At 52.5% G+C, this 26,033-nt stretch overlaps 1 protein-coding gene across 1 annotated transcript in view; it reads left to right on the top strand.

Annotated features, from left to right (window-relative positions):
• Nucleotides 1-25,078, top strand: part of CRHR1 (corticotropin releasing hormone receptor 1) — an 86,573-nt gene extending 61,495 nt beyond the window's left edge. The window contains exons 5-13 of the mRNA XM_075059573.1: nucleotides 1,975-2,081; nucleotides 4,303-4,423; nucleotides 6,873-7,026; nucleotides 7,878-7,938; nucleotides 9,098-9,170; nucleotides 15,952-16,037; nucleotides 17,945-18,080; nucleotides 18,761-18,802; nucleotides 24,856-25,078. Coding sequence (XP_074915674.1) covers nucleotides 1,975-2,081; nucleotides 4,303-4,423; nucleotides 6,873-7,026; nucleotides 7,878-7,938; nucleotides 9,098-9,170; nucleotides 15,952-16,037; nucleotides 17,945-18,080; nucleotides 18,761-18,802; nucleotides 24,856-24,996 — 921 coding nt within the window. The 3' untranslated portion in view covers nucleotides 24,997-25,078. The remainder of the gene's footprint in view (nucleotides 1-1,974; nucleotides 2,082-4,302; nucleotides 4,424-6,872; nucleotides 7,027-7,877; nucleotides 7,939-9,097; nucleotides 9,171-15,951; nucleotides 16,038-17,944; nucleotides 18,081-18,760; nucleotides 18,803-24,855) is intronic.
• Nucleotides 25,079-26,033: the final 955 nt, after the last annotated feature.

Genomic DNA, 26,033 nt, shown 5'->3' with positions numbered 1-26,033 from the left:
TACGTGCCCACAGACCATTGGAACCAGGTCATGCTTGTTCCGGGGGTTGGAAGGAGAAAGAGGAAATCAAGTTGCAGAAGGAAGCGGGCGTCTTTAAGAACTTTTAGGGTTTGACAGCAACAAGCTTTGGCGGATGGACATCTTTAGGGAGAAGAGTAGCACATGTAAGGATGAGGAGACATCGTTAACAAGTCATCAGCAGGGAATCAAACCTAAGGCTGCTGCATCATAACACGCAAACCTTTGCTCCTTGATTTAAACAACCGGGTGATGTTAGCCAGACCCACAGCAGGGTCTCTGACTTCTCTGTAAGTGACCCAGGCACCGCTACAAGGTGACAGAGTGCCACAATGAGTGTGGGTTACACACTGTGTGCGTCCTGAGCCATCTGTGTTCACAAGCAGCCATCTCGATGCACCAGAAGCTTTTAGGGTGGCCACCTAGGGAGTAAAAGACATGTTGCATGACCAACACAGAACAAAGTGTATCCCAGCCCACAGGGTTTTACACGTGGCATGAAATAATCCATTGGCCGCACAGGGCATGATTCACAGCACAATTATCACTGCTGCCCCCCAACCTCCCAGGCCTTAATTATAAAAGCGCTGGATTCAAAAATGAGCTAGATAAGTTCCTGGAGGATAGGTCCATCCGTGTCTATTAGCGAAGATGGTCAGGGTGCAACCCCATGCTCGGGGTGCCCCTAAGCCTCTGACTGCCAGAAGCCAAGAGAGGAAAACAGGGTGGATCACTCCAAATTGCCCTGTTTTATGCAATCTCTCTGAAGCTCTGATACTGGCCACTGTCAGAGACAGGATACTGGGCCAGATGGACCATGATGTGACCCAGCGTGGCAGCTCTTACATTCTTCAGACCATCCTTCCCCTGTAGATTGAGATTCTAGCCCAGATTTTCAAAAGTGGCCTGAGATACGGGGGGTGCCCCAGATGTCGGGTTCTCAAGCTGAGACGCCAGCTTGGGGCTGGATGTTCAGAACTTGCTGACCCCCCATACTCCGAAAATCAGGTCCTGGGTAAGTGTCTCCTTCGAAGCATCCCATGCTGAAAGACCCCAAATCACTAAACACCTTTGAAAAGCTTCACCAGCCTTTCCAGTTTAATGCTTGAGCGTGTTAGACATGAAACAGGAAAGGAGCTTTTAAAAAATGTCAGGCCTGATTTTCATTGATGTCAAGGACAGCTTGCGCTCCGTAAACGGGCCAGCAAGTGGGAGTAAATTCCGTCTACGCTTGCTTGGATGTCTTCCACACTGTCAGAGCCTTAATATCGATGCAAATCAAGGCCATGAATTTTTGTCTTGAGATATCCTGGTAATTGGCTCCATGAGGTCTGTGCCAAGATCTTGTATTTTCCTTTTTTGCCACTTTCTTAAAGTTTTAATAAAAAAAAAAATTTTAAACGAGGCTCCCGCAGCAGGGCTGAGACGTTATCGAGCGCAGGCTCATGTGCACATTCGGTCTCATCTCCTTGCATGGCTTTTGCGGCCAACAGCGCCCCTTGCGGATTCATTGTGCTCCTCCGCCCTGGGCTCCTACAGGCCAGGAAGGAGGCAGCTGCAGGTACCTCTGGGCCCTGCACTATAGAAAAGATGTCAAGCAGCTGACTGGAATCTAAAGAAGGGCAGCTGCCTGGATTGAAAGAGGCTTGGGGACCCCAAACCCCCAGAGCTGGATGGAGAGAGGCAGTAGGACAGAGTGGTTAGAGATGTTACGAAAAACTGAGCGGGAACCTAGCATCACATTTGCAAACCGTCACTCTGCTCACGTGTTAACTATATTCCTTCCTCCTGCCCTACGTCTGTCTTGGCTACGGAGATGGTAAGCTCCTCAGGGCAGGGACAAAAATAACAATAGCGAGCTCTTTCATCAGTAGGTCCCGAAGCACTTTACAAAGCAGTGGCCCTCGGCGGCCACGAACTTCCAGCTGATCCACCGTTCTGTCTTTTCTCCCTCAGAGGAAGAGCAAGCTGCATTACCAGATTGCCGTCATCATAAATTACCTGGGACACTGCGTCTCACTAGGGGCCCTGCTTCTTGCCTTTGTCCTCTTCATGCGCTTGAGGTAAGCGACCCAAGAAGCAGGTGTCCGAGTGGCGTCCAGGTTTTGTTCTCCTCCTTTCTCCCACCAGTGAGCAGCCAGAGATAGGTCCTCTTGTGCGGCTCACTGGGATTGAGATGGAAGAACTAGACTTGGTCAGAAACATTTTTGTCTCCATCTACATTTTCCATGGAAAATTTCAGTATTTCAGCAGAAATTTGAATAACAACAAATTTCGGCCAAAAACCTCTATATTTTGATTTGGAAATGCCTCATGGGCATTGTAGTTCTGGTCCTTCATGCTTTCATTCTCTTCTATAGGCCAGATTCTCTAATTGGACTACATCTCCCATGATGAACCACAGTCTTGGGAAGGAAGAGTAGTGCATTATGGGAGTCCATCCCAAGGTGCATTGTGGGAGATGTAGAGCAGCCAGGGAGCCTGGCCCATGACGGACAATGGGGATATTAGGCACTTGAACTACAGCTCCCATGAAGCATTGCTGCAGTAAATCAAAACTGAAATATTTCAGGTTTTGCCTGAAATATTTTGACTGGGCACCTTTCATTTTTCAACAACAAAATTTCCAAGGAAAGCAGGCATTTTTCACAAAAACAATTGTTTAGTTAAAAATCTGATTTTCTGACACAAAAACAGTTTAGACAGGAAATTTCCAAGCAGTTCTAGGAAGCACTGTTTTGAGCCCCTGCTTGCATTTCCCATCTTGTCCATTCTCCCCAACAGTCAGTCCACACAGACCTATAAATCGGAGAGCTTGGGGAACGGATCACTACCTCTTTGCCTGAAAGGCGAACTGTTCATGTCATTTTCTGCTCAGTTGGGTTGGTGGACAATTTTTCAACAAAACAATTTTTGTTGGAAAATTCTGATTCATTCAAACCAAAACTGTTAGCGGGAAAGAGTCTGATTTGACAAAGTGCCCTCTAAAAAAAGATTCAAATTTGTCAAAACGTCTCGTTACGAGATTTTCTAAACGAAAAGTTCCAGGTTGAAAATGACTTTTCATTTCAAAATTTAAGCTCATTTATTGTAAAAAAATTTAGAGTTGGTGGAAAATTTGGAATTTCTGACTTTTTGTCCCAATTCAAGATGGGAAAGTTTTTCAAAATTGCAAATTGTTCATGGGATTCTTACTGGCACTGCGCCAGGCTGCAATGTTGGTGCTCAGCTTGGGAGACGTTCTGTGCTGCGTGGGGCAGGACGCCCCAGGGGCCTGAGTGCAGGAGCTTTTACTCTTTAGAGCCAGGCCAGCAAACACAGCCTGATTCAAGCCAATGGGCTTTACTTGTACCTGCAGTGAGAGACTAAGGCCCTGGGCTGTCCGTGACTGAAAGTGATGGTGGCGTGGCTGCCTGTGTGAAATGAGTCGGGTGTGGAGAGGGAAGGAGACAGGCCTCCATCCCACAGAAACAACCACCTGCACGAACAAAGAGCCAGGAGGCTTTACTAAGGGGACTTGGCTGGCATTTTGTCCTGGCTCCCCCAAACACACACACGCACTCAGAGGCACATGAACAGGGGCCTTGCAGACACAGAGCCAGAGGGATTTGCTCAGGAGATTCAGCCAGCATGTCCTGGACACACACACACAGTGGAGAGGCACCACTGAGTCCCCTCTCTACAGGGACATAGGGTCCCTCTACACAACAATTAAACACTCATGGATGGCCCAAGTCAGCTGATTTGGGCTCACAGGGCTGGGGCTGTAAAATTGTGGGGTAGACACTCGGACTTGGGCTGGAGCCTGGGCTCTGGGACACCCCCCCTTTAAGTCGCTTGTAGGTCACCAGTTTGACTGCATCCCAGCTCAGTGGGGACGAAGAGCTGCTTCCACCTAGTAGAAGGCTGAGATGAGTGTCCCGGTGTTTGGGGCGAGAGCCAGACCCGTGAGGGGTTGTGTCACCCTTTTAGATACAGAGTATAACCCCTGGTGTGCTGAGGTTCACTGAATCGGTCAGGCTAGCTGAAACTCATCATCTGATCCCAGGAGCCCCTTGCCCTCTGGCCGTGGGGAGCTTTTAGGGTCACAATGAGTTAGGTAGGTCTCAATTCCAGCTCCCCCATCACAAACTCCCCCCTGCATGTAGCACTGATTGGCCAGCTCTGCAGGTGGACGTCAGGGAGGTGGGGGAAAGATTAGATAGAGCAGAGGTTGGTACCACTTTGACTCCGAACGGCAAAGGTGTCCTAACAGCCCCATCCCTTCCCCTCTTGTGTGCTCAGGAGCATCAGGTGCCTGCGGAACATCATTCACTGGAACCTGATCACAGCCTTCATCTTACGAAATGCCACCTGGTTCGTGGTGCAGCTCACCATGAACCCAGCCGTGCATGAAAGCAACGTGGTGAGTCCAGCGGAGGCCAGGGTGGGCTGCTACACCCCCAGCATGCCGGGCATTTCCCAGCTCAAGTAACAATCGCAGTGACTCTGCAGCAGCACGAGCTGGTCACATGGTCCCGGGGGGGCATGGGGCACTGAGGGGAATGAACCCCCAGGCACCGCAGCTTTGCTGCTATTTTTAGATGTGTTCACTAGATTAAAGCTAGCTGTGGTCTGGCCACCCAGGCTGCAGTCACACACCCGAGATGCAGTGGAAACATATCCTGAGGGCGCCGGGCACTGCCCAGGGTGGGCTGGAGCTCACCTGGTGCAGCAAGTACTGCCAAGTACTGTCGCACACCCAGCATACCGGGCACTGGTCAGGGTGCAATATTCCATGCCTGGCATCCCAGGCACTGCCTAGGGTGCAATGTTGCACACCCAGTGTGCCAGGCACTGTCATGGGTGCCATGTTGCACACCCAGCATGCCGGGCACAGCCCAGGGTGATATGCGATACCCAGTGTGCTAAGTTGTAGCACTGGGGGGTGCTGCTCCCACATGGCACGTGTTGTCTGGCCCCGTGGGTGAGCTGCTGCCCAGTCCAGTTGGGCGGTGGGCCCTGCAGCCGAGAGTTGTCACGGTGACAAGTCGGTGCAGATGCGGCTAGAGCGGCACTAGCCAAAGAGGCAGGAGTTGCCAGCACGGGCATCACCCCCTGCTGATGGCAGTGACCGGTGCTGTGTATGGCTCCCAGCAGTCAGGCAGCTCAGGCTGGTTCCCAGTGATGTAGGCTCCCGCAGTGTAGAGGGCAGAGCCCCAGGTCACAGCAGGGCCCACTGAGAGAAGCGGGCCCCGCTGGGTCTGCTGGTGCCCCACTGAGGGGATTCACAGCCCCGTTATCTCTGAGTCCCACCAGGGACCTGCAGCAGCAGCAGCCTCAGCACAGCTGTCAGGGACGGGGGAGCCCATCACCACCCCTCAGGGCCCTGGCTCATGTCTGTTGTGTGAGTTCATCCCCCGGAGCAGCCTGCCTCTGAGGGGACACAATTAACCTGGTGCTTGGCCTCCAGGAGACGTCCCGACCTCGAGGCCTCCCAGGCAAGTTAGAGCAGAGGGGAGGAGATGTGCACCCCTGACCTTTGCCTGGGGAGGATGAGAGGGGCCCCAGAGTCAGTTTATGGCCCTCCCCCCCCGCCGCCCATAGATCTGCCTCTCACTGCTGCTTCCGACTGAGGCACCGGAGCCCCCAGGGCTCCTCTCCCCTGTCCCCTACCCCCACAGACCTGGCTAGCTGTCTGCAGGTGGATGTGCAGCTCCTTGGGTTCAAACCCTTCAGGCTGCCCTGGCTGGACTCCCAGTGGGGACCCCAGGGGTGCAGGCCAAGGGGTAAATATCCCCGGCTCCCACAAGCACCCGCGGTGAGAAGCCACCTTGCAAACGCCTGCAGAGTGGATCCCTTAGCACTAGGGCACAGGGGCGCTCCAGTGCTTTGCTTCTCGTGGCAGCGCCAGATTCTTCACAGCCAGCTAAGAGCTGAGAATGCAGGTAGGTGCTGGGCAAACTCCCCTCCCCTCCGCTCTGCTGATGCACCTTGCTCCTAAGCCACCGCCCCCTGCAGAAGTTCGCACCCAGGGCTGAGATGTGTCCAGCAGGACTGGCCCCCTCTAGCCCTCTCCCAGCAGCCCTCGCTTTCAGGCCAGCCCAGCTCCAGCCAGGTGTTGTGGGCGGTGATTTGTGGGAGATGAGGGGTTACATGGTCTCTGGGAGGGGAGGGGAAAGGAGAGGCATGAACCATAGCAGAGGAGAAGAAGCCAAGTCCATACCCCAGGCCACCCCTGGAACATGCTCGTGCCTGGGGCCTCTCAGCAGGGAATCGCCCACGTGAGATGCACCATGTGCAGTCAGCCCTGGGGGTGGGTATCATGCTGCAAGCAGGTTGCCCCTTGAGTTAATATACTGTATGTGGAAGGCCATGGAGCAAATCGAGAGGCGCAGGGATGGCGCAGTTAGGGGACTGGCCTGGGACTAAGGTGACCTTTGTTCAAATCTGTGTTCTGCCACTGAACGCTTGGGTTAGTTTGTGCCTCAGTTTCCCATGTGCCGCAGAGGGATAATGGCAGCGTCGTGCTTCACAGGGAGTGTTGTGAGGATAAATAAATGAACAACTGTGAGATGCTTTGATGTTACAATAACGGGGACTAGATAAGAACTAAAGTAGATATGAGAGAGTTTTGTTCTCCGCCAATGACCCACTGGATCTCCTTAGGCAAGTCACTTTCTCTGTGTGCCTCAGTTTCCCCTCCGTAATATGGAGCTTCCTACTTTGAGTGCCTGTAGGAAGTGTGCTGTCTGTGTTCAGCACGAGATGAATCAAGCAGCCCAGCAGGGAGAAGAAACTCTGAAATTGCTTCATGGTCTGCTCCTAACACACACCCTCTCCTGCTTCCTTTGTGTCCCTCCCCACCATGGCAGGCCTGGTGCCGCCTGGTCACAGCTGCCTACAATTACTTCCACGTCACCAACTTCTTCTGGATGTTCGGCGAGGGCTGCTACCTCCACACGGCCATTGTGCTCACCTACTCCACCGACAAGCTCCGCAAATGGATGTTCATCTGCATCGGTTGGTGTAAGTCCCAGGGTCGGGGCCAGCACTGCATGTGGGGATCCATGCAGTCAGCAGGGGTGGGCACCAGTGCTGCATGTGGGGATCCATGCAGACAGCAGGGGTGGACACCAGCACTGCATGCGGGGATCTGTGCAGACACCAGGGTGGACGCCAGTGCTGAATGCGGGGATCCGTGCAGACAGCAGGGGTGGGCACCAGTGCTGCATGCGGGGATCCGTGCAGATACCAGGGTGGATATCAGCACTCATGCAGGGGATCCATGCAGAGCAGACAAGCACAAAAGTCCTATCAACGTTCAGTTGGGCCCCTCTTTTTAAAATCATATCAGTGTGCCTAGAGAGTATTTGTTGAGCACATTCCTTTATTAAGATCATTATTAGTGTCCCTCATACATAAGGTAGACTTTTAAAAAAGAAATAACTTTCACGAGATACAAAATCTTTAATCTTAAAAAGGAAAAAGCTGCTAACTAAAATGTATCTGCATGAGTCACCAGGAAATCTGGCTGAACGGACTCTTTTCCCCAGTCGTGTTGTCTTTGTTTCAAAACATTCACATCGTTTTTATGTTGACATTCACATTTCCAAGCCAGCCCGATATTGGCTTGAAAAAACAAGGAGGTGGAGGGGTAATGTTCATGAAAACATCATCTGCATTTGTCCCAATTTCCAGATTTTGAATTTGCAAATTCCATCAGAAACCATCTTCCAGCTGGCTCCGCCCGAGCCAGCACTTTGGGGGCAGCGTCTCGCAAGTGCCCTCAGAGTCCTGGTCAGGAATCTGGAGTAGATCTTCCTAGGACCTTCATCCGTACTTCTGCTACTCAGACCAATCTGTTTCTTTCCTCGCAGGTATCCCTTTTCCGATCATTATTGCCTGGGCCCTTGGAAAGCTGTACTATGACAATGAGAAGTAAGCCTGATTTTTACTACGTCTATTATCATTGGGAAAATATTGATATTGACGCGCTGCTCGGGATGGCTGCTGTATAAACAAAGAGGTGAATATGTTCCTACCCTAAAGCATTTGCGGAATGCTGGCTACATGCAGAAGGTGGGGAAAGACAGACAAGATTCTTCCTGGGTTTGGTGCTCAAGCCCTCGTCCCGCTCAGTGGCTGGCGGCCACTGGGTTTTCCCCTTGACGTGATAAGTGAGGATTGAAGGGGAGACGTTAGCCTAAGCCTGGGATCCTACAAAGTGTTTGCTAAATGGAGCTGGGATTTAATCTGCCAGCAGTTATATGCTGCCTCCGCCTGTGCGGTTTTCACAGAGACCTGCTAAGGGAGGACTTAGCTGGAACGTGATGTGTTCGTCATGTGAACTGTGGGGTTAAAATTAGCACATTTCAGCGCCTGACAACTTGCCTTGTTTTTCAGCCGCAGTTTTGCCTTGTGACTGTAAGAGCTTTCCCGCTCCCACAGGAGATGCACCGGTTGAGATTCCCTTAAAGTGTGGCAAAACCCCGGTAGACGCTCTCACGACTTGTCCACATGGGATATTAGACTAGTATACTTCTACCGCTTTGGTTATACCCTTCTAATTGCCTGTGTGGATGCTGTAATTCCTGGAGAACAGGGTCTCTTCAGTTTAGATTAGACTACTTCCAAAGCAACATAAACTAACCCGCAACATAACTAAGGCCCTCTTAAAGCTTGCCTGCACTCGAAATTTAATTCAGATTAGGGTAAAGTGTGAATTTAAAGTGCCATTGCTCTTCCTAACTCCACGCGTACGCCCCTTTCTTCCAGAATAAGAGTGCCTGATTCCTCTTTAGTTAAATTAAACTAAATCAGAACAAGATCCTTTTATTCCAGAAGAAGCCTATCCACACATGGAGCTGATCAGTCATAGCTATTCCAGAATAACTCCAGGTGTAGACAAGCCTCCATTCCGGATTAAGAGTCTCCACATGGGGAGTTATAGCCGACGAGTTATTGTGCTTTAAATTCACATCCTACCTTACACCGATATAACTTCCCATGTAGACAAGGCCTAGGAGGGGCTCTTCTGAGGAAGTTGTGCCTAGATTCATGGCCCTGATGCTGACCGCCCTGTCCACTTGACTTGCAGATGCTGGTTTGGGAAGCGAGCAGGAGTCTATACCGATTATATCTACCAAGGCCCCATGATCCTGGTGCTTCTGGTAAGAGCAGATGTTCTTGCTCCCTTGATGATACCTTCACTCTTGTCCTGATTGTGGTGGCCACATTCTCCTAAGCTTCTCAGGCCTCTTCAGCCAGGGGAGCATCCCTGCCCATGGGACAGGTGAAGGGGGAACGTTTCTTAGGAGAGCATCTGCCTCAGCAGATTGAGATCTCCTTGGAAAGAACCACAACCCCTCAGTGTTTCACCCCATCGAGCAATGTGCCAGAGCCAGCCGGTCAGGGTGTCTGACACTCAGCTGCTTCTGTGGGGCACCCTGGGGAAAGCCTGCGGGTACCACGACAGCCGTTGTACTGTGATTTGCTGGCAGCCCCCTAACAGGGTGACGTGAGCGGGGAGAGCAAGGACTAAGGACAGAGCAGTGCACTAGCCGGCCAGCATTGCTTTGAGCAGGAAAGACAGGTTAGAACATGACGCAGCTGCCCAGATCAGCACTGGACGTCCCAGCCAGTGCAGTTGAGCGGCTAACGAGACAAGGCCCTCGTTAAACCATACGATCCCAACACAGCTGCTAACCCTACCACACTGCAAAATCTGATCCCCTTGGCTCTCAGCTGATAAACTCTTTAAGTACGTTGGCCGTTTTCTCTCTGTACGTCATCTTGCACCCTGATCCTCCAGGTGCTCCCACGATATAAATAATAACTGGAAATCACACTGAAAATGGATCCCCTTCCTGCACCCCCCAAGCTATCCTACACCCCAACTTCCAACCCCACCTTTGCACCCTGCTGGTAGGAGGCCCTCCCTGCTTGAGGCCTCTCCCAGCCGGAAATCACCCTCCCACTTGTAACCCTGGGTCTCTCTCTCCCATTCCTGCCTCCCCCAAATTCCAAACCTTCCCCCGCTGCAGCGTTATCACTGCTCCCCTCTTCTCCCAACTGCCAAACGCCTTCTTGGGTCTGAATCGAGTCAGCTGTACAGTGTAGGCAGCTCACTGTCTGCAATGGACGTCTACCAACCATCCCAGATGGGCACTATCCTGAATTCCATAGCAACGTGGTTTGCCCAGATTAGTAACATTATCTATTCCTTGGATTCTCCCAGCATTTCCAGGCCCAAGGCATAAATCAGTGCCCCATTGGGCTAGGCATGGTGCAGACCCAAATCATAGAATATCAGGGTTGGAAGGGACCTCAGAAGGTCATCTAGTCCAACCCCCTGCTCAAAGCAGGACCAATCCCAAATAAATCATCCCAGCCAGGGCTTTGTCAAGCCTGACCTTAAAAACCTCTAAGGAAGGAGATTCCACCATCTCCCTAGGTAACCCATTTCAGTGCTTCACCACCCTCCTAGTGAAAAAGTTTTCCCTAATGTCCAACCTAAACCTCCCCCACTGCAACTTGAGACCATTTCTCCCTGTTCTGACATCAGGTACCACTGAGAACAGTCTAGATCCATCCTCTTTGGAACCTCTTTCTAAAGCAGCTATCAAATCCCCCCTCATTCTTCTCTTCTGCAGACTAAACAATCCCAGTTCCCTCAGCCTCTCCTCATAAGTCATGTGCTCCAGCCCCCTAATCATTTTTGTTGCCCTCCACTGGACTTTTTCCAGTTTTTCCACATCCTTCTTGTAGAGTGGGACCCAAAACTGGACACAGTACTCCAGATGAGGCCTCACCAATGTCGAATAGAGGGGAATAATCACATCCCTCGATCTGCTGGCAATGCCCCTACTTAGACAGCCCAAAATGCTGTTAGCCTTCTAGGCAATGAGGGCACACTGTTGACTTATATCCAGACCAATGACCATGTCTGCCCCAAAGAGCTACAGTCTAAGGGTAACATTGAGAGACAACAGGTCATTGCGACAGCCAGGGGAACACAAGGCAATCCCGGTCGGCAGAACAGGCAGCAGACGGTATCAGCACACCAGCTGCTTAACCGGCATCTAGATTTTTTTCAGGCTCATGGCGAAGGGGAGTTTTGAGGAGGGCGACGAGTGGTTTTGCTGACATTTACGGGGAGCGTGAGGGGCTGCGCTGGAGAAGGCATGAAGATACGTGTTAGAAAATGTCGCAAACGGGCGCAGGAGACTAGCGTCTCTGGCCGAGCAGAGTAGGGCGTCAGCGTCTGGGTAGTGAACAAGTGCCAAGGCGAGGATAGGTCATGAAACGAGACGAGCAGTTTGTGTTTGACGCAGTGGAGAAGGGCCAGTGGAAGGACCCCGGGGCAGAGTGCTGGGAATCAGCAGCTGAGCCAGCACTCTGGTCACCGGTGAGCAGCCTGGGCCTGATTGAGGAGATCAGATCAGATTGGGGTGGGGAAGTGAATGAGCCCCTTAAGGAGGAGGCTGAAGAGAAGAGCATAGGGAGGCCGTGTCGGGAGAAGGAGCAGAAGAGAGAGAAAGACTAGTAGGGCTGACAAAAGGAAGTCCTCTGGAAGGAGACACCTCTGCTCCCCCCACCTTCAGAGAAGGGGCAGTAAAACCGGGGGGGAACTGAAAATCCAGCACCTGCATTCGTACGTCGAAGGTGGTGGAGTGAAACACTGCCCGGAGGTATAGGTCTGTGTCAAGCAGAGCATGCCCCGTCCCAGAGGGGTTGCAGTGACAAGCCAGGGCGATGCTGTTTGAATGGATTGATCCTGTAGAGATGCCAAAATATTCCCCGTGCCTGGGAAGTTCCTTTTAAAATGGTCCCAAAGGGAGCATCCGTTCCACCGCGTCTTTGCTACAGCAGCTCAAACAGCACGCGTCAGACCAGCCCTGGCTTCTCAAGGCCTGTTGGGATCTGAGTGCGCTTGGCGAGGAAAGGAACCAGGACTCGCCAGACGGGATTCTTCGCAAGGTGTTGGAGAGGCCACCCTGGGCACCTCAGCCACGTGACGTTGTTTCTGGTCCTTGCTCAGCTGACCGACCCTTGTAAACAGGAGATGTGAAGGAGTGAGACACGGCTTTGCTCTGGGGCAGGTGGGACTTGGGATGTGGTGGCAGGAGGGGAAACGCCATGTGAAAGGCCCCTGTGGCTAGTCCTCCCTTCTCGCCAATCAGTAACAATACCCAGTGCTTTTAATCACCGGTATCAACTGGCCTCCCCTCTATTCCTCTGGCTAATTGGGCCTGACATCTCATTTCCCAGCCCTTTAGGTAGCCAGACAGGTTTTAATCTGTGTCGGTTTTGCTTGGCCCTGTTTGCAGCTCCCCCCATCACCTCATTAATGGAGCAGCAATCAGGGCTGCTGCCCAGCAATGGATCGATTGCCTCCGGGACTCACAGACGCTTACTCATCTTTCTCTTTCTCTTCCTTCTTTTCCTTTCTTTCGCCCCTTTCTCCACCCCTCTGTCTTGTAACCCTTCACCTCCAGCTCTCCATCTCCCACCACTTCTCCCCTCCCCTGGAACAAAGCCCAGACGTGATACTGAAGTTGCCCCCTGAATGTCTTGCTAATAAAATGCTTTGCAGGTGCTAAATGCCGCTGCCCCCTTCCCTGAGTGCCGTCTCTGCACTGAATGAGGCCGGGTCATGTGGAAATCATGAAAGACTCCATGAGAATTAGAGCATGATTGACGTTTTTTTCATCAAAGCTTTTTTCCAGCAAAAAAAATGGCTTTTTTAAAATAAAACTTACATTGTTATTTTTGAGGGTTTTTGGATGAAAAACCGTAACCCTCCTCCCCCCCAGAATTTTATCATATTGAAATGACTCCATGAATTGCCCCAAAAATGGAGGCGAAAGGGTTTATAAGTGCACATAATTCCGCCCTTGTGAGATGGCAAGATTGGGGCAACTCGGTGATTCCACATCACATGGGCTCCATTTATGACCAGAAAGCTCGTTTTCCTACAGACACCCTTTGGGATCTGAGAGTCAAGCTGGGTCTTTTCCTTTTCCTTCAGCATCCCTGGGACTAAAGGAATAACTGAGGCCCTCGGTAGTATGTCAAACAAATTGCTGGCTACGTTCCAGTCTGATACACTGGGCCAGGCCCAGGGGCTTGAGAGAGTTTCATAGACTCACAGAAGATTAGGGCTGGAAGAGACCCCAGAAGGTTCTAGTCCAATCCCCTGCTCAAAGCAGGACCAATCCCCAGCTAAATCATCCCAGCCAGGGCTTTGTCAAGACGGGCCTTAAAAACCTCATGGGAGTGGCTGATTGGAACTTAGTTCTGTGGCTGACGCACAGGAAGGACTAGACTGTAGCTCACTTGCCCAGAGCTCTGCCAGGTGCCAAGCAGCGAGGGGAGACGATCCCCCCAGTGCAAGGGGGATCACTACAGAGGCAGTGTAGCCAGCCCCACACACCATGGCCCCAGGACAGGGTGCAGCCAGCTTTTCCACCCTCCCTACAGCGCGCTGCACTTAGTCCAGCTTGGTTCCTGGGCCACAGTATGAGCCTTCTGAGATCAGACCTGCTGCCTTGAGATGAATACATCAGTCGCTGGGTGCCGGAGGCACCCAGCGGGCATAGGGCAGGTGGCCCGGCTCTCGGGGAGGGGTCTGCTCCCCTCTAGGGCCTGTTTCCCCCTGCCATGCCATGCAGCAGCATCTACTCCTGCCTGCAGTGAGTGAGTCTGGCTTGGCCGGGTCTGATGCCCGCCTCATGCCAGGGTAAGCACTACCACACAGCTCAAGGCAGGGGGGCATCCGGATCGATGGGCAGCAGCTCCTGTCAGCTCAGAACTGGACCCCAGGGAGAGAGAGCACTTGTCTCCCACCAGCATACAGTAATGAGGCCTTTTCATCCTCTACCCACTGCGGAGGCAGGGTGGCAAGGCCGGGCGAGGCTGGCTCTGATGCACACCTCCCTGGCACAACGGCTCTTGCTGCAAGTTTCTGCCCTTGGGAAATGATTCCCCCCTCCCCCCACCCGGATGTGATGGCACTGAGCAGCCATCAAGGTGACGACATTCTCCAGACAGCTCCCGTCGCTACCCTGGGAGTGGGAACAGAGAAGTACGGTGGGGGGCTGTGCTTTTTCCCACCATCTGAAGCGAAACAGCGTTAAGATTTCAGCTTCATCTGGTGACTGAACCCCAAGAGACGGGGGCTGGGCTGCATCTCTAAATGGAGGGGCTCTGCCACATAAGATTTACAGAGGGGATATTTGATTCCCTGTTTTAGTCTGACCTCCTCTATATCACAAGCCCTTAAAGTTCACCCAGTGATGCCTGGATTGCGCCCAGCGACTTGTTGGCCTAAAGCATTAGCCATCCACCTCTCCTGGCCAGGGCTGACGAGAGAGGGGGAAGCCAGTTCAAATTATCAGGGCCCAGTGGTCCGGAAGGGGGCCTGGCTTCCCCAGCTTCATCGGCCCTGTTTAGCCAGTCTGCCCTTGCTGGGAGGCCCGAAAAAAATTATTTCACTGGGGCCCAAACCCACTCTCGGCAGCCAGTCCTGACCCTCTGGACACTTGCCTGGGCCTGACCTGCAGCCAGATCCAAGCCACCCTCCTTTCTCCACGATCAGGGAGGCAGCCAAGCTGCGTGGCCCCATGCAGGATAAACCACTCGGCCAGGTGGCCCCAGACCGACCGAGAGGCCCCAGAAACACTCAGGAAGCCAGAGGGGCACAGCGTTTGAGTGACAGATGCAGCCATGGCTGGAAGGGAAAGCTGCCGAGAGGACCCTGCCAGGGACTCCAGCTGCTCAGAGAAAAAAGCAGCCAAAGCAGGAACCTTGGGACATTCAGAGAACTTTCCATCGCCCCTGCCCTGTCCCCCTCATCCCCTGCCCTTCCCTTTTCTTCGTGTTCAGCTGATCCCCTCCTAACTCACGGCTATGTGTCTCTATCCCTTCCCTGCTCCGGGTCTGGCTGCTCTATTTCACTTGTAAGCTCTTCAGGGCAGGGACCAGCAACTACCCTACGCCTGTACAGCACCTGGCACAGTGGGGCCCCATTCTTGATTGGTCCTTAGGCGTGACCGTAATAATCATGATAAATAACATGCTCTGCAGCTACCCACTAGAGGAGGATTTGACGCACGCTTGGCCAGTGGGTTGCAAACTACTGCTAGCCTGCTGGAGAACAGTGGAGAGCAGGAGTCAAGACTCTGGGCGGGGAGTGTTGCCTAGTGGTCGGAGCCGAGGTTAGCGACAGACTAACTAAAGCACACAAGTATTGAGCCCGTGGGCTTTGAAAGCCTCGTGGCTGAGTGGATTAGTCGCAGAGCTGCCGCGTTAGAGGCCTGGGTCAGCAGAAGGGTTGGAAGTGGCACGGAAACAGACCCAGCAGCCAGTCAAGGTGGGAATTAAGCACCTTGGCTTCTGGCTCTGGGCTCTGCCGTCCCCTAGGGTGTGGGGTGTTTGGTGAGGAGCTTGTGCCTGACAGCCAAACGCATGGCACATCCTGCAAAATCCAATGTGCTTAGGAGATGCGACACCCCACCCACTGCCGTTACAGCCCTGAGCACCATACCTGCAGCTCTGTCCATAACACCAATCTTGCCTGCTAGTCCACTCCTGATCCTTTAAGGAGGGACCAATTGTGCCAGCTTCTAGGAGAACTTAATGCTACAGACGGATGCCTGCTAGGAAATGGAATGAAACACCAAACTCATTCCCCATGGGCATGAAATCAGGACCCAGTGCAGATGTCCAGAGAAGGCTTGTGCTATGGGCAGAGGCTCTGCTGGTCTCTGGGCACTAGATTTTATTTTTTCAGGAGTCCTTTTGGGACTGTTAGTCTGTCTGTCTGTCTGTCTGTTAGTCTATAAGGTGCCACAGGACTCTTTGCTGCTTTCGGGATTGTTCTATGGCGCGCGGGGTGAGGCGTGGGAGCCATGTGAACACTGGCGACGTTCCACCTTTTGTCTCTTGCAGATCAACTTCATCTTCTTATTCAACATCGTCCGAATCCTCATGACCAAGCTCCGAGCCTCGACCACCTCGGAGACCATGCAGTACAGGTAGCAGCACGCATGCCCAAATGGCACTGACAGCCCGCGCTGTGGAGTGACAGGTTGGCTGAGGAGGGCCCCCAATTCACTTCTCTCCTGGCGTATGAATAAAGCACCAGGGAGAGCTGCCCCAGCTAGCCACCGGCTGCCCAAGGCCTCCATGGGCCTTTCAAAAGCTGGGCAGTAGTCACGGCATGGGAATGCCCCGGCCTTGCCTCTCTGTTCTACTCTCGGCACTGGCTGCTCCTAGCACCAGGGCCTGGGCGCCAGCTCCCTGAGTTCAATAATCTAGTAACTCCGGCTCCTAGGCCTGCATCCCTTAGTCCCTTCTGCACCCATTGGCCACCCTATGTAAAGATCCCTGCTCCTGGCTCTGAAAGCACTCTGATTTTGCCCTGCTGTTCCTGGCCAAACGTTCCCCATTCCTCCCACGCGCTTTGCCATGCCCCACCCCAGAGGTGGCTGCATTTCAGCAGCACTGTCTCTGAATCCATCTGGAGCCCTCATTAATGAATGATCTCCTCCGATTTCTGCAGGGGCATTGGGGCCCCAAGGGGTGCTGGCAACTTTCACACTGACGGGGACTCAGGCAAAAAGGACAATGATGTCAGGCCCTGCCAGCCAAGCACGACGGATCAGGGGTGTGACAGTCCAGACTTTCAGAGGCTGGGGTCTCCCTCTGAAAAGCATCAAAGTGACTTCAGAGCACATCCCCCATTAACCATAATCACCCTGATCACTCAAGGCTTTTGAAAATGCCAGCCAGTGAGCCCATGCCAGAGACTGTGGGCTGCTGGGTCCTCCCCGAAAGGGAGCAATTAGTAGCTGAATAACTGTCTTTGCAAAAGCCTCCCGCAGTGGGAGCTACCCTTCTGCTCCCCCCAGCTGGCCATGCCAATCCTGGCATGGAGGTGAGAATTAAATCACCACTTGGGAGCAAAGCAAAGGACTAAATAGGAGGAATTAATCAATGCAGCTCAAACACCTGCCTGCCAGAGCTTTTGCCGGCATGGTACGTGGCACAGAAAATTTAACCCTTCATCTGCCGGACAGCATGTTCTAAAAGGAGACAATTGCCAAGTCCTACCATTCCAGGGGTCTTGCAGGGATGCTGGTCCAGATTTTTAAAACTATTTAGGGGGCTCATTCCCATGGGACTGCCTTTCTTACAGAGCTTAATGTTATTGGGGAAAGCTTCCCCTGCAGATCAGGACCCAGGATGTACCTAGCACATGTTGAGACGAGGATGGCTTTGCACTTACCTTGACAGTTTCTGAGGCTTAGGGACAGCCAGAGCACAAGGTTGTGTCCCTGTCCCTCCTGGCTAATAGCCATTGATGGACCTGTCCTCCATGAACTTAGCTAGTTCTCTTTTGAACCCTGTTATACTTTTGTCCTTCACAACATCCCCAGGCGATGAGTTCCACAAGTTGACTGTGCATTGTGTGAAGAAATAGTTCCTTATATTTGTTATAAACCTGCTGCCTATTCATTTCATTGAAGTGACCCAGGCACCATTCTGGTCAGGTGGTCGGTAATATATTCCTGCTGCTATAATCAAGCATGAAACATCTATCCAGAGGGATTCTCTGACACAGTTTGAGTCATTTAAGATTTTTCCAATATTTGATTCCGTGCTTTCTTTCACATACAGTGCCACTGCCTGACCCACACAACCTACTGTGTCATGCCTAGATAGTTTGTACCCCGGTATTACCACAACCCATTGATTATCATCATTCCAGCAAGCTTCTGTGGCTGCCTCACTCCCCTGACTCACAAGAATCTGATTGCTGTACCTTTGTCCAGTAAGAGACAGTGATCCCAGCCTCCCCGCTCGGATCTGCCCAGGGTAGCGGCAGGGGGAGGAACCTGCTGCGGTGCTGACGTGGTCAAACCCCATGTTCCTTTCTCAGGAAAGCAGTGAAGGCCACCCTGGTCCTGCTGCCGCTGCTGGGCATCACCTACATGCTGTTCTTCGTGAATCCGGGGGAAGACGAGATCTCCCGGGTCGTTTTCATCTACTTCAACTCCTTCCTGGAATCTTTCCAGGTATGCATCCCAGGGGTATGCACCCAGCATCATCCCCTCCTGGCCAGAACCCTGCCTGCACAGGCAGGCCTGTGTATCCCAGCTGGAAAATGTGCCTGAAGTTGCATCAGATGCACATCCTGGGGATTCGGAGCTCCCCAGGCCGTATTGAGACCAGTGGCCACCCTCATTGCTGGGTTCTACACGAAACCCTGCGAAATGGCAAGATTTTTGCCAGGCAGGCCCCACACCTCAACAAACCAGAGATTGGCCTAAAAATCATGAGATTAAAGGCATGAATTGAGGGGAGTCTATTTCTTTGCCTTCTGATTTCTGGGCCTGTCGGTCACACCTAGGGTGACCAGACAGCAAGTGTGAAAAATCGAGACGGGTGAGGGGGAATCGGAGCCTATATAAGAAAAATCAAGACTGTCCCTATAAAATCAGGACATCTGGTCACCCTAGTCACACCTCGCTCACATTTCCAGCTTTTCTCTGCAACCACCAGGGCTAGAAACTTCCTGTTTTGCAGCCAAGATTCTCACTCCATCACTTGACTCCAAGAGCTTGGGCCTTAAGCAAAGCACATATGACAAGAATGGACATGTCTGATCAATGCAAAACAGGTGGCTGTCAGCCCCAGAGCAGCCCATGGGCCCTGGTCCCCCACAGATCATAACGACTGTGTTTCTTTCTTCTAGGGCTTCTTTGTCTCAGTCTTCTATTGCTTCCTGAATAGCGAGGTGAGCGTTTCCTGGTGAGGTGGGGGGATGGAAGGGGATCTCTCAGCTTTACGGCTCCCACATGGTGGTTCCCTCTGTGCCTGGCAAATGAAACAGCCCTGCCTGCCCAATCTGACGACTGTATTTATGGATGGGGAGATGGGCCCAGGACTGGTCACCTGGGAGACCTGACATTTGGAGTCATAATGGTGGTTTTAACATGTGTCCAAATCAGCTGGCAGGGGTATTAAAGGCCAGGGACCCAGTGCATCTGCAGAGCTGGATGTGGTCCCAAAGGAGTCAATTCATCAATGGGAGCCATCTTCCCCCGGCACTGCCAGATCTGTTCCCGCAGAGCTTGTAATCGGCGCTATTCACAAATACGCCAGCTCCTGGCCCTGCATTTCAGGAACTCAGCACTGCATCGTCTGGAAGGCCAAGAGGCAGTCACAGCTGTATGCAGTTGCTACAATCCCTGTCTGTACTGAACAGATTCTGGGACTGTTGCCCTCCTTGGGATTAATTTCCAACATACAAATCTGTGTAAGCAGGAGACGCGCACACACATCACTTCTGGGGAGAGCAGGTCAAAAAATGGCAAGTATTCGTCATGGGAAAACCTCAGGCTTGAATCACTTTCATCAGAATTTCCCATTAAAATGTCTTGGGTTTGGGGGTTTTTTCAACAAAAAAGGAAAACTGGAAACAAATATTTTCAGTGTCTTAGAAACATTTATGGGGGGGGAAGTTGGGTTGAGGAGGTTTTTTTGGTGAAAACGGTCAGATTTTGCAAATCAGAAACCAAACATTTTCCTGAAAACCCAATATTTTCACCAAAGGCTTTTACTGAAAAACAATTCGGTCTTGGGAAATGTCGGCCGGAACGAAACTTCCAGACAAGTGTTCAGTTTGGCTCCATTTTTCATTTCACTTCCTTTTCCATGAGGCCATTTCAGCCGACTCTGCTCCCATAGCCGGAGAAAGGGCACCGCTGGGCTTGCTGAAGGAGCCTGAGGCTATGTTGACACAGCACATGGGAAAACCGTCACGACAAGACCCCAGTCCAGTTTGTCCATTAGCTGGAGTTCCTGTAAACCCTTTACCAAGATGAGCAGAGTTTGCCGGGGCGGCAAGCCAGTGGCGGGTGCACCATCTGTTTGAATACAGGGATCGTTTCCCCAAACCTAGCGCATTGTGACCCAAGAGAAAAGGAACATGGCTGGCCAAACCAAAGCCCCTCTCCGGGCTGATCGGTTGTGTTTCCGTGTTTTGCACAGAATCATAGGACTGGAAGGGACCTCGAGAGGTCGTCTAGTCCAGTCCCCTGCACTCATGGCAGAGCTAAGTATTATGCCTCCCTGCAATTGCTTTCACACCTTTGCTAGCTGTAAGAACAGATGGCTGGGTACCAGACAGATACAGCAGATCCCGGGGGACGGGGAGCATAAAAAGCCTTTTCCGACACTAAAGGAAAACACGGCATCTCTTTGCTGTACCCGTTCATAGCCTTCCCTCGAGGAGAGACAGCTCCCAAGCCAGCAGCTCTGTGAGCTAACAGTCTGGCGAATGCTAAAGAATTCACCCACCATGGCTGCTTTCTGTCCTGGGATCTTGGTGGATGGATTTTTTTTTTATTATTATTTTCAAAAACTTTCTTTTTTAAACCGTTTCCCACCTTCTGCAAAGCAGCAAAATGGTCTAGTTAATAATTCAAAGATGAGATTGGCTTTGCCCTCCCCATCACCAAGGTGGGGGGCGTTTGTTCAGTCACTGAGGCTGATTGATGCTCTAAGCCCCTTCAGGGCTTACGCTTTGATAACAGGCAGTTTGCTGTGGTCAGTCAGGCCAAAAGTGACCAAGGAGCAACCAGGGGAGCAGATCACTTGATGATCTCCTGGTCTGTTCATTCCCTCTGAAAACACCTGGCACTGCCCACTGTCAGCAGACAGGACACAGGGCTGGATGGACCTTTGGTCTGACTCAGTCTGGCCGTTCTTATGTTCTAAATAGGCCCAAATCCTCAAAGGTGTTTAGGCTCCTAACCTCTGGTGGAAGCACTTGAGGATTTGCGCCATAATGCCTGGCACTCAGCTATTTACCAATTCATCCTCACAACACACCTGTGGAGAATTAGGCTGGCCTCTGTTTACAGAGAGAGAACTCGAGAAGTAACATGGACAAGGGTCATGCGGTGAGTCAGTGGCAGAGATTGCAGTGCAGCTGGCATCCTGACGCCCACTTCCCTGCCCTAACCACTAACCAGAACTTCCTCCCAAAGCCAGGCATAGGATCCAATGAGTCCCACTCCATGTCTCTTCCTCTAATCACGTGACAGCATTCCTGCCCCAACAGTCACTTCCAACAGAGAAGGAACATTAGCTAGAAAGGGGCTGAAAAGATAAATGTGCTGGAATGGCTCCCGGGGAGCTTGAAACCCCGAGGGGAGATGTGGGATGGGATGAACTCAGAATCCAGGGAGCTTTGCAACACATGCTACGATCAGCATGGAGGGGAAGGGACAGATGTCTTGGTGACTGGATGCGTTGCTGCAAATTAGCCAGGGCAGTGGAGGAACTGAAAGTGAGACTTCCAAGAGGGTCTGTTGGGAAGCAGCTCGGAATCCTTCCTGAGCCCACAGGGAGGCAGCCAAGATGGGGACAAAGGAAGGCCAGTGCTGGTTTTTCCAGGTTACTCATGGAGGGTTTTAATGCAGCGTCTTGGAGACCAGGGAGCCGATGTGTGATTCTGTTATCAGCTTCCCTGCAGACTAGCTTGTAACCTTCTTGGGGCAGAGCCCTGACTCCTCTGTGTGCCCTGAGTCCTCTTGGCATTCAGCACGTGGTAAATAATAACAGCACCCCTCTGTGGAGAGGTAGCAGATGTCGGGACCTTGCAAGACCACATCCTGTGAGAGGAGAAATCAGTAACGTGGAGGCTGGGGATATTGGTGTAATTTGTTTGTTTACTGTATATTCATCAGTCCTGGAACAGAGGAGGGCACAGATAGCACACAGGCAATCCCCTCTTTCAGTACACACAGCCAAAATCCCAATGCCCAGCTCCCAACTCTATCCCCAGAACAGACTCTGCTTACAGAGGTTAAGGCAAAGAGCAAACTCTCCTGCTACTTGCAATAGCTCCCCCCAAGGAAACTGCATCTGAAAACCAACAACACAGCATTTCTTCCAAGGCTAAAAACTTGCTCACACACTAAGAAGAAGAATGTGTAGGTCTATATGTAGCCCTGCTGTCTGCTAACAATGGCAGGGCTACATATAACAATGATATTATTTGAGATGTGAGTTCCAAAGCATGTTTCCTATCTAAGTCATAAAGAAACTCGAAGCCCAGAACAAGGGGAAGATGCTGTCAGCTACTGAATTTGTAGCAGGTGGAGAGAGGCTATTTTTTTCCATGTGGATCTTTGACCCCGAACTCCCCTTCTCCTCCTTCATCTCCTGTGTCGCAAATCTGCCTGTCATTTTCTTCTGCAACATCCCGCATATGCTACGACTTCCCGTCTGTCTCTTTCCTCCTTGGTTCCCTAGGTCTATTCCCCTGCAGCAGCTGCTGTCCAGCCACATCCCCAATCACAGCTCTCCAGAGTCTAGCAAGTGCAGAATGCTGCCTCCCTCCTCAACAAAGCATGGCCCCATGCTCCCTACTCACCAACACGATTTGGACCCAGTTCAAAATCCACCCTCCACTCCACCTTTGACCTTCTCCCTCTGTACAGCCCTCCCCACTCCCTTCCTTTAGCATTGACGTCCTCTCTACCCAACCCTATAGACACCGTGGGTGCAAGAGCCTTCTCCTCGGCAGCTCACGTCATCAGCAGCAGCCTCCTTGTGTCTGTAAGTGCAGAGTCCTGCACTTAGGATGGAAGAATCCCATGCACTGCTACAGGCTGGGGGCCGATTGGCTAAGCAGCAGTTCTGCAGGAAAGGACCTGGGGATTACAGTGGACGAGAAGCTGGATATGAGTCAGCAGTGCGCCCTTGTTGCCAAGAAGGCTAATGGCATATTGGGCTACATTAGTAGGAGCATTGCCAGCAGATCGAGGGAAGTGATTATTCCCCTCTATTCGGCACCGCTGAGACCACACCTGGAGTATTGCGTCCAGTTTTGGGGCCCCCACTACAGAAAGGATGTGGACAAACTGGAAAGAGTCCAGCAGAGGGCAGAGGAGAGGCTGAGGGAACTAGGGTTATTTAGTCTGCAGAAGAGAAGAGTGAGGGGGGATTTGATAGCTGCTTTCAACTGCCTGAAATGGGGTTCCAAAGAGGATGGATCTCGGCTGTTCTCTGTGGTGGCAGATGACAGAACAAGGAGCAATGGTCTCAAGTTGCAGTGGGGGAGGTCTAGGTTGGATATTAGGAAAAACTTTTTCACTAGGAGGGTGGTGAAGTACTGGAGTGGGTTCCCTAGGGAGGTGGTAGAATCTCCATCCTTAGAGGTTTTTAAGACCCAACTTGACAAGGCCCTGGCTGGGATGATTTAATTGGGGATCAGTCCTGCTTTGAGCAGGGGGTTGGACTAGATACCTCCTGAGGTCCCTTCCAACCCTGATATTCTATGATTCTCCATCTCATCACCGGGCTGTCGGGGCCTCCCATAGGATTGCAGCAGGGCAAGCTGGGCGAGCAGTTGGCATTTGCCCCTGTGAGCAAGTAACAGGCAGCTTAGGCTGGGACCCCCGCTGGAGACAACCTGGGAATTTCAGAGCCCTCAGGAATTTCAGTGCTCGCCCAGGGTCATGAAGCGCAGAGATGCAGACACGCCCAGTAGCCATTACATAGACCAGGCTCTTCGATCCCAGTGCTAGCTCCGCTGTCGGACAGGACATACTGCTGGGCTGCGCGGTGCGTGTGGCCTGGTTCTGCTGCAACACCGAGACCGGATTGCCTGCCAGGGTGGTTCCATGGGAAACAACTGTCCCCTGCACTGACTCGAGTAGCTCGGAGCCAGGGGAACGGAAAGGGGGCAGTGCCAGCTAGTTAGCAGCCCAGCTCTCCCGGTGTTAAATATTTGGAAGGCTAAGGATGGGCACTAAGAAATCTGTCTCCATGCAGCTGTTTCATCCGCCCCAGCGGCTTCTGTTCCCGTTGGTGAAATTCGCACCTTGCTGTCAATAAGCCGCCCTCCTGCAGTAACTCTTTGCATCTGGGAGGTCAGACTAGATTAGCACGATGGGCCCCGCTGGCCTTGGAGTCTGTGAATCTCTGATATTTACCAGCCACCCAAAGCATCTGCGCCGCTCTAGGTTAGAACGGACACAGATGCAGACCAGACAAGTAATAAAGAGATTCTGTGAGGCCATCGCTCTTGTCCTCCGTCACACACTGGTCAGTCTCAGGTTTCTGAGCCGCTAGCCCCATTTAATTATAGCTGCAGTCTGGATTTATCTCCTGCTCGCTCTTTCATGTTCCTGGAGCTGGGTTCATTGCTCTCGTTTCCTGTCAGACCTTTAAAGATGGGATTTATTGAGGTCAGTGGCCAGCTATGGAGAGTGACTAGCCAGGCCTGGGAGTCAGGCCCCTACTCCTGGCTCTGGAAGGAGGCTGCCTTGTCAGTTAGAGCAAAGAGTTTGGAGTCAGAACTGCTGGGCTCGAATCTCCCATTGCCACGACCCAGTATGGTGACCTTTTGCAAATGCTCTGCCCCCCCCATCTGCCTCAACTCTCCCCCCGGCACACTGGGATAAGAATTTTTTGCAGATTTGTAGGCTCTGGGGCTCAGAAGGCTCCACTCTGATCACCTAGTTTGATCTGCAGCATAAGGCAAGCCCCAGAACTCCAGGATGACCTTGGGCAAGTCATGTCTCTGCTCTGTGCCTCAGTTTCCCCATCTACAAAAACAGGATAATGCCATGAACTGTTCCTTCCTCCTGGGGAGTTTGACGGCTTAGTTCATTGATGTCTGTAACCTGCTTTCAACCCCTTAGCTCTAAGATGTATTGCAAGGCTGTGCAATGGGAGAGGGAAATCTTGCCCCAGTTCTGCCTCAGGTCTAAGGAAAGCCCTTTCCGGCAGCATGGTAGTAAATGCCCTGTGTGCTCTGCAATGTGTTGGCAGGTCCGTTCTGCCGTGCGGAAGAGATGGCACCGGTGGCAGGACAAGCACTCCATCCGCGCTCGCGTGGCCAGGGCCATGTCCATCCCTACATCGCCGACACGCGTCAGCTTCCACAGCATCAAGCAGTCGACGGCTGTCTGAGCGGGGAGGAAGCCTTCGCGCGAGAGGGGGGCCAAGGTTTGCAGCAGAGCCTCCACTGCTTGCACTGCAGACTGAGCACGGCCTGTGGGTCATGTACTTCCAGGACGGACCCCCGCCCCACGAGCCCAGTGAAGCACAGCAGAGCCCCAGCGGGGACTGTCCGACACCAAAGAAACTCCTCGCCAGCGTCTGCCCTGGGAGACCAGATCTCAGAGAATCTCTTTCTTATTCTCCCAAATCCTTGTGAGGCCAGAACCCCCCTGGTCCAGGACTGTGGGTCTGGGCAGTATCTGGTGGCCCTGGCAAGCCTACAGAAACTGAGGACAATGATCCAGTGAGGGCTTCACATTATCCCAAGGCCGGCTGAGGGCAGAGCAATTCCCCAAGTGATGCAGGGTTTGCTGGAGATCTGGCAGAGTCCAGCATCCACCCCAATCCTGACCTAGCAGCAGGTGTAGCGGACACCCATGTTCGTCCAGTGAGAGCCCCGGTCCTGCTAGCACTGGTCACGTGGCTGGAGTGTGACCTGTCTGCGTTCTTGCCTCTCTCCCCATTCCCATGCATGTCACTGTGGGTATAAATTCCTCGCTCTGGTTCAGCGGCCGCATGGCAGGCCTGCATCCAAAGGTGTTGTGAAAGCCCTGTTTGTGGCATATGGCAATGGCACCTCAGGAACGGCCCTGTCAGAAGCCACTGCCACCCCATGGCCCTGCTAACCCATTCTGGGGGGCAAGGCTGGTAAACGCTGCTTCCAGGGTCCTGCTGCCAGCACAGATGACCTGAAGAACCTCTGCAAGCGGCGGTGATGGGGAGGGATGCCCTGATGTGCGTTAACCCAGAGGACAGACCGGCTGCTTGGGCCACGAACGCAGTTTGCCTGGGGCCATTTCTGTGCTTTGCCTTATGCCTCCGTTTTATTGCAACCCTGTGATTATTCATCCCCCTACATCCACCCTGTTGCCCCGCACCAAGCGGGACACCTGACGAGGTCACACGGCAGCTCCTGCCTGCTGCAGCACTGGGGTCACCCTGCTGCC

The sequence above is a fragment of the Chelonoidis abingdonii genome, chromosome 21 (genome assembly GCF_003597395.2).
Source record: "Chelonoidis abingdonii isolate Lonesome George chromosome 21, CheloAbing_2.0, whole genome shotgun sequence".
NCBI classification, from domain to species: domain Eukaryota; kingdom Metazoa; phylum Chordata; order Testudines; family Testudinidae; genus Chelonoidis; species Chelonoidis abingdonii.
The sequence above is the reverse complement of the archived record's forward strand: the minus strand, read 5'-3'. Positions and strand labels throughout refer to the sequence as shown.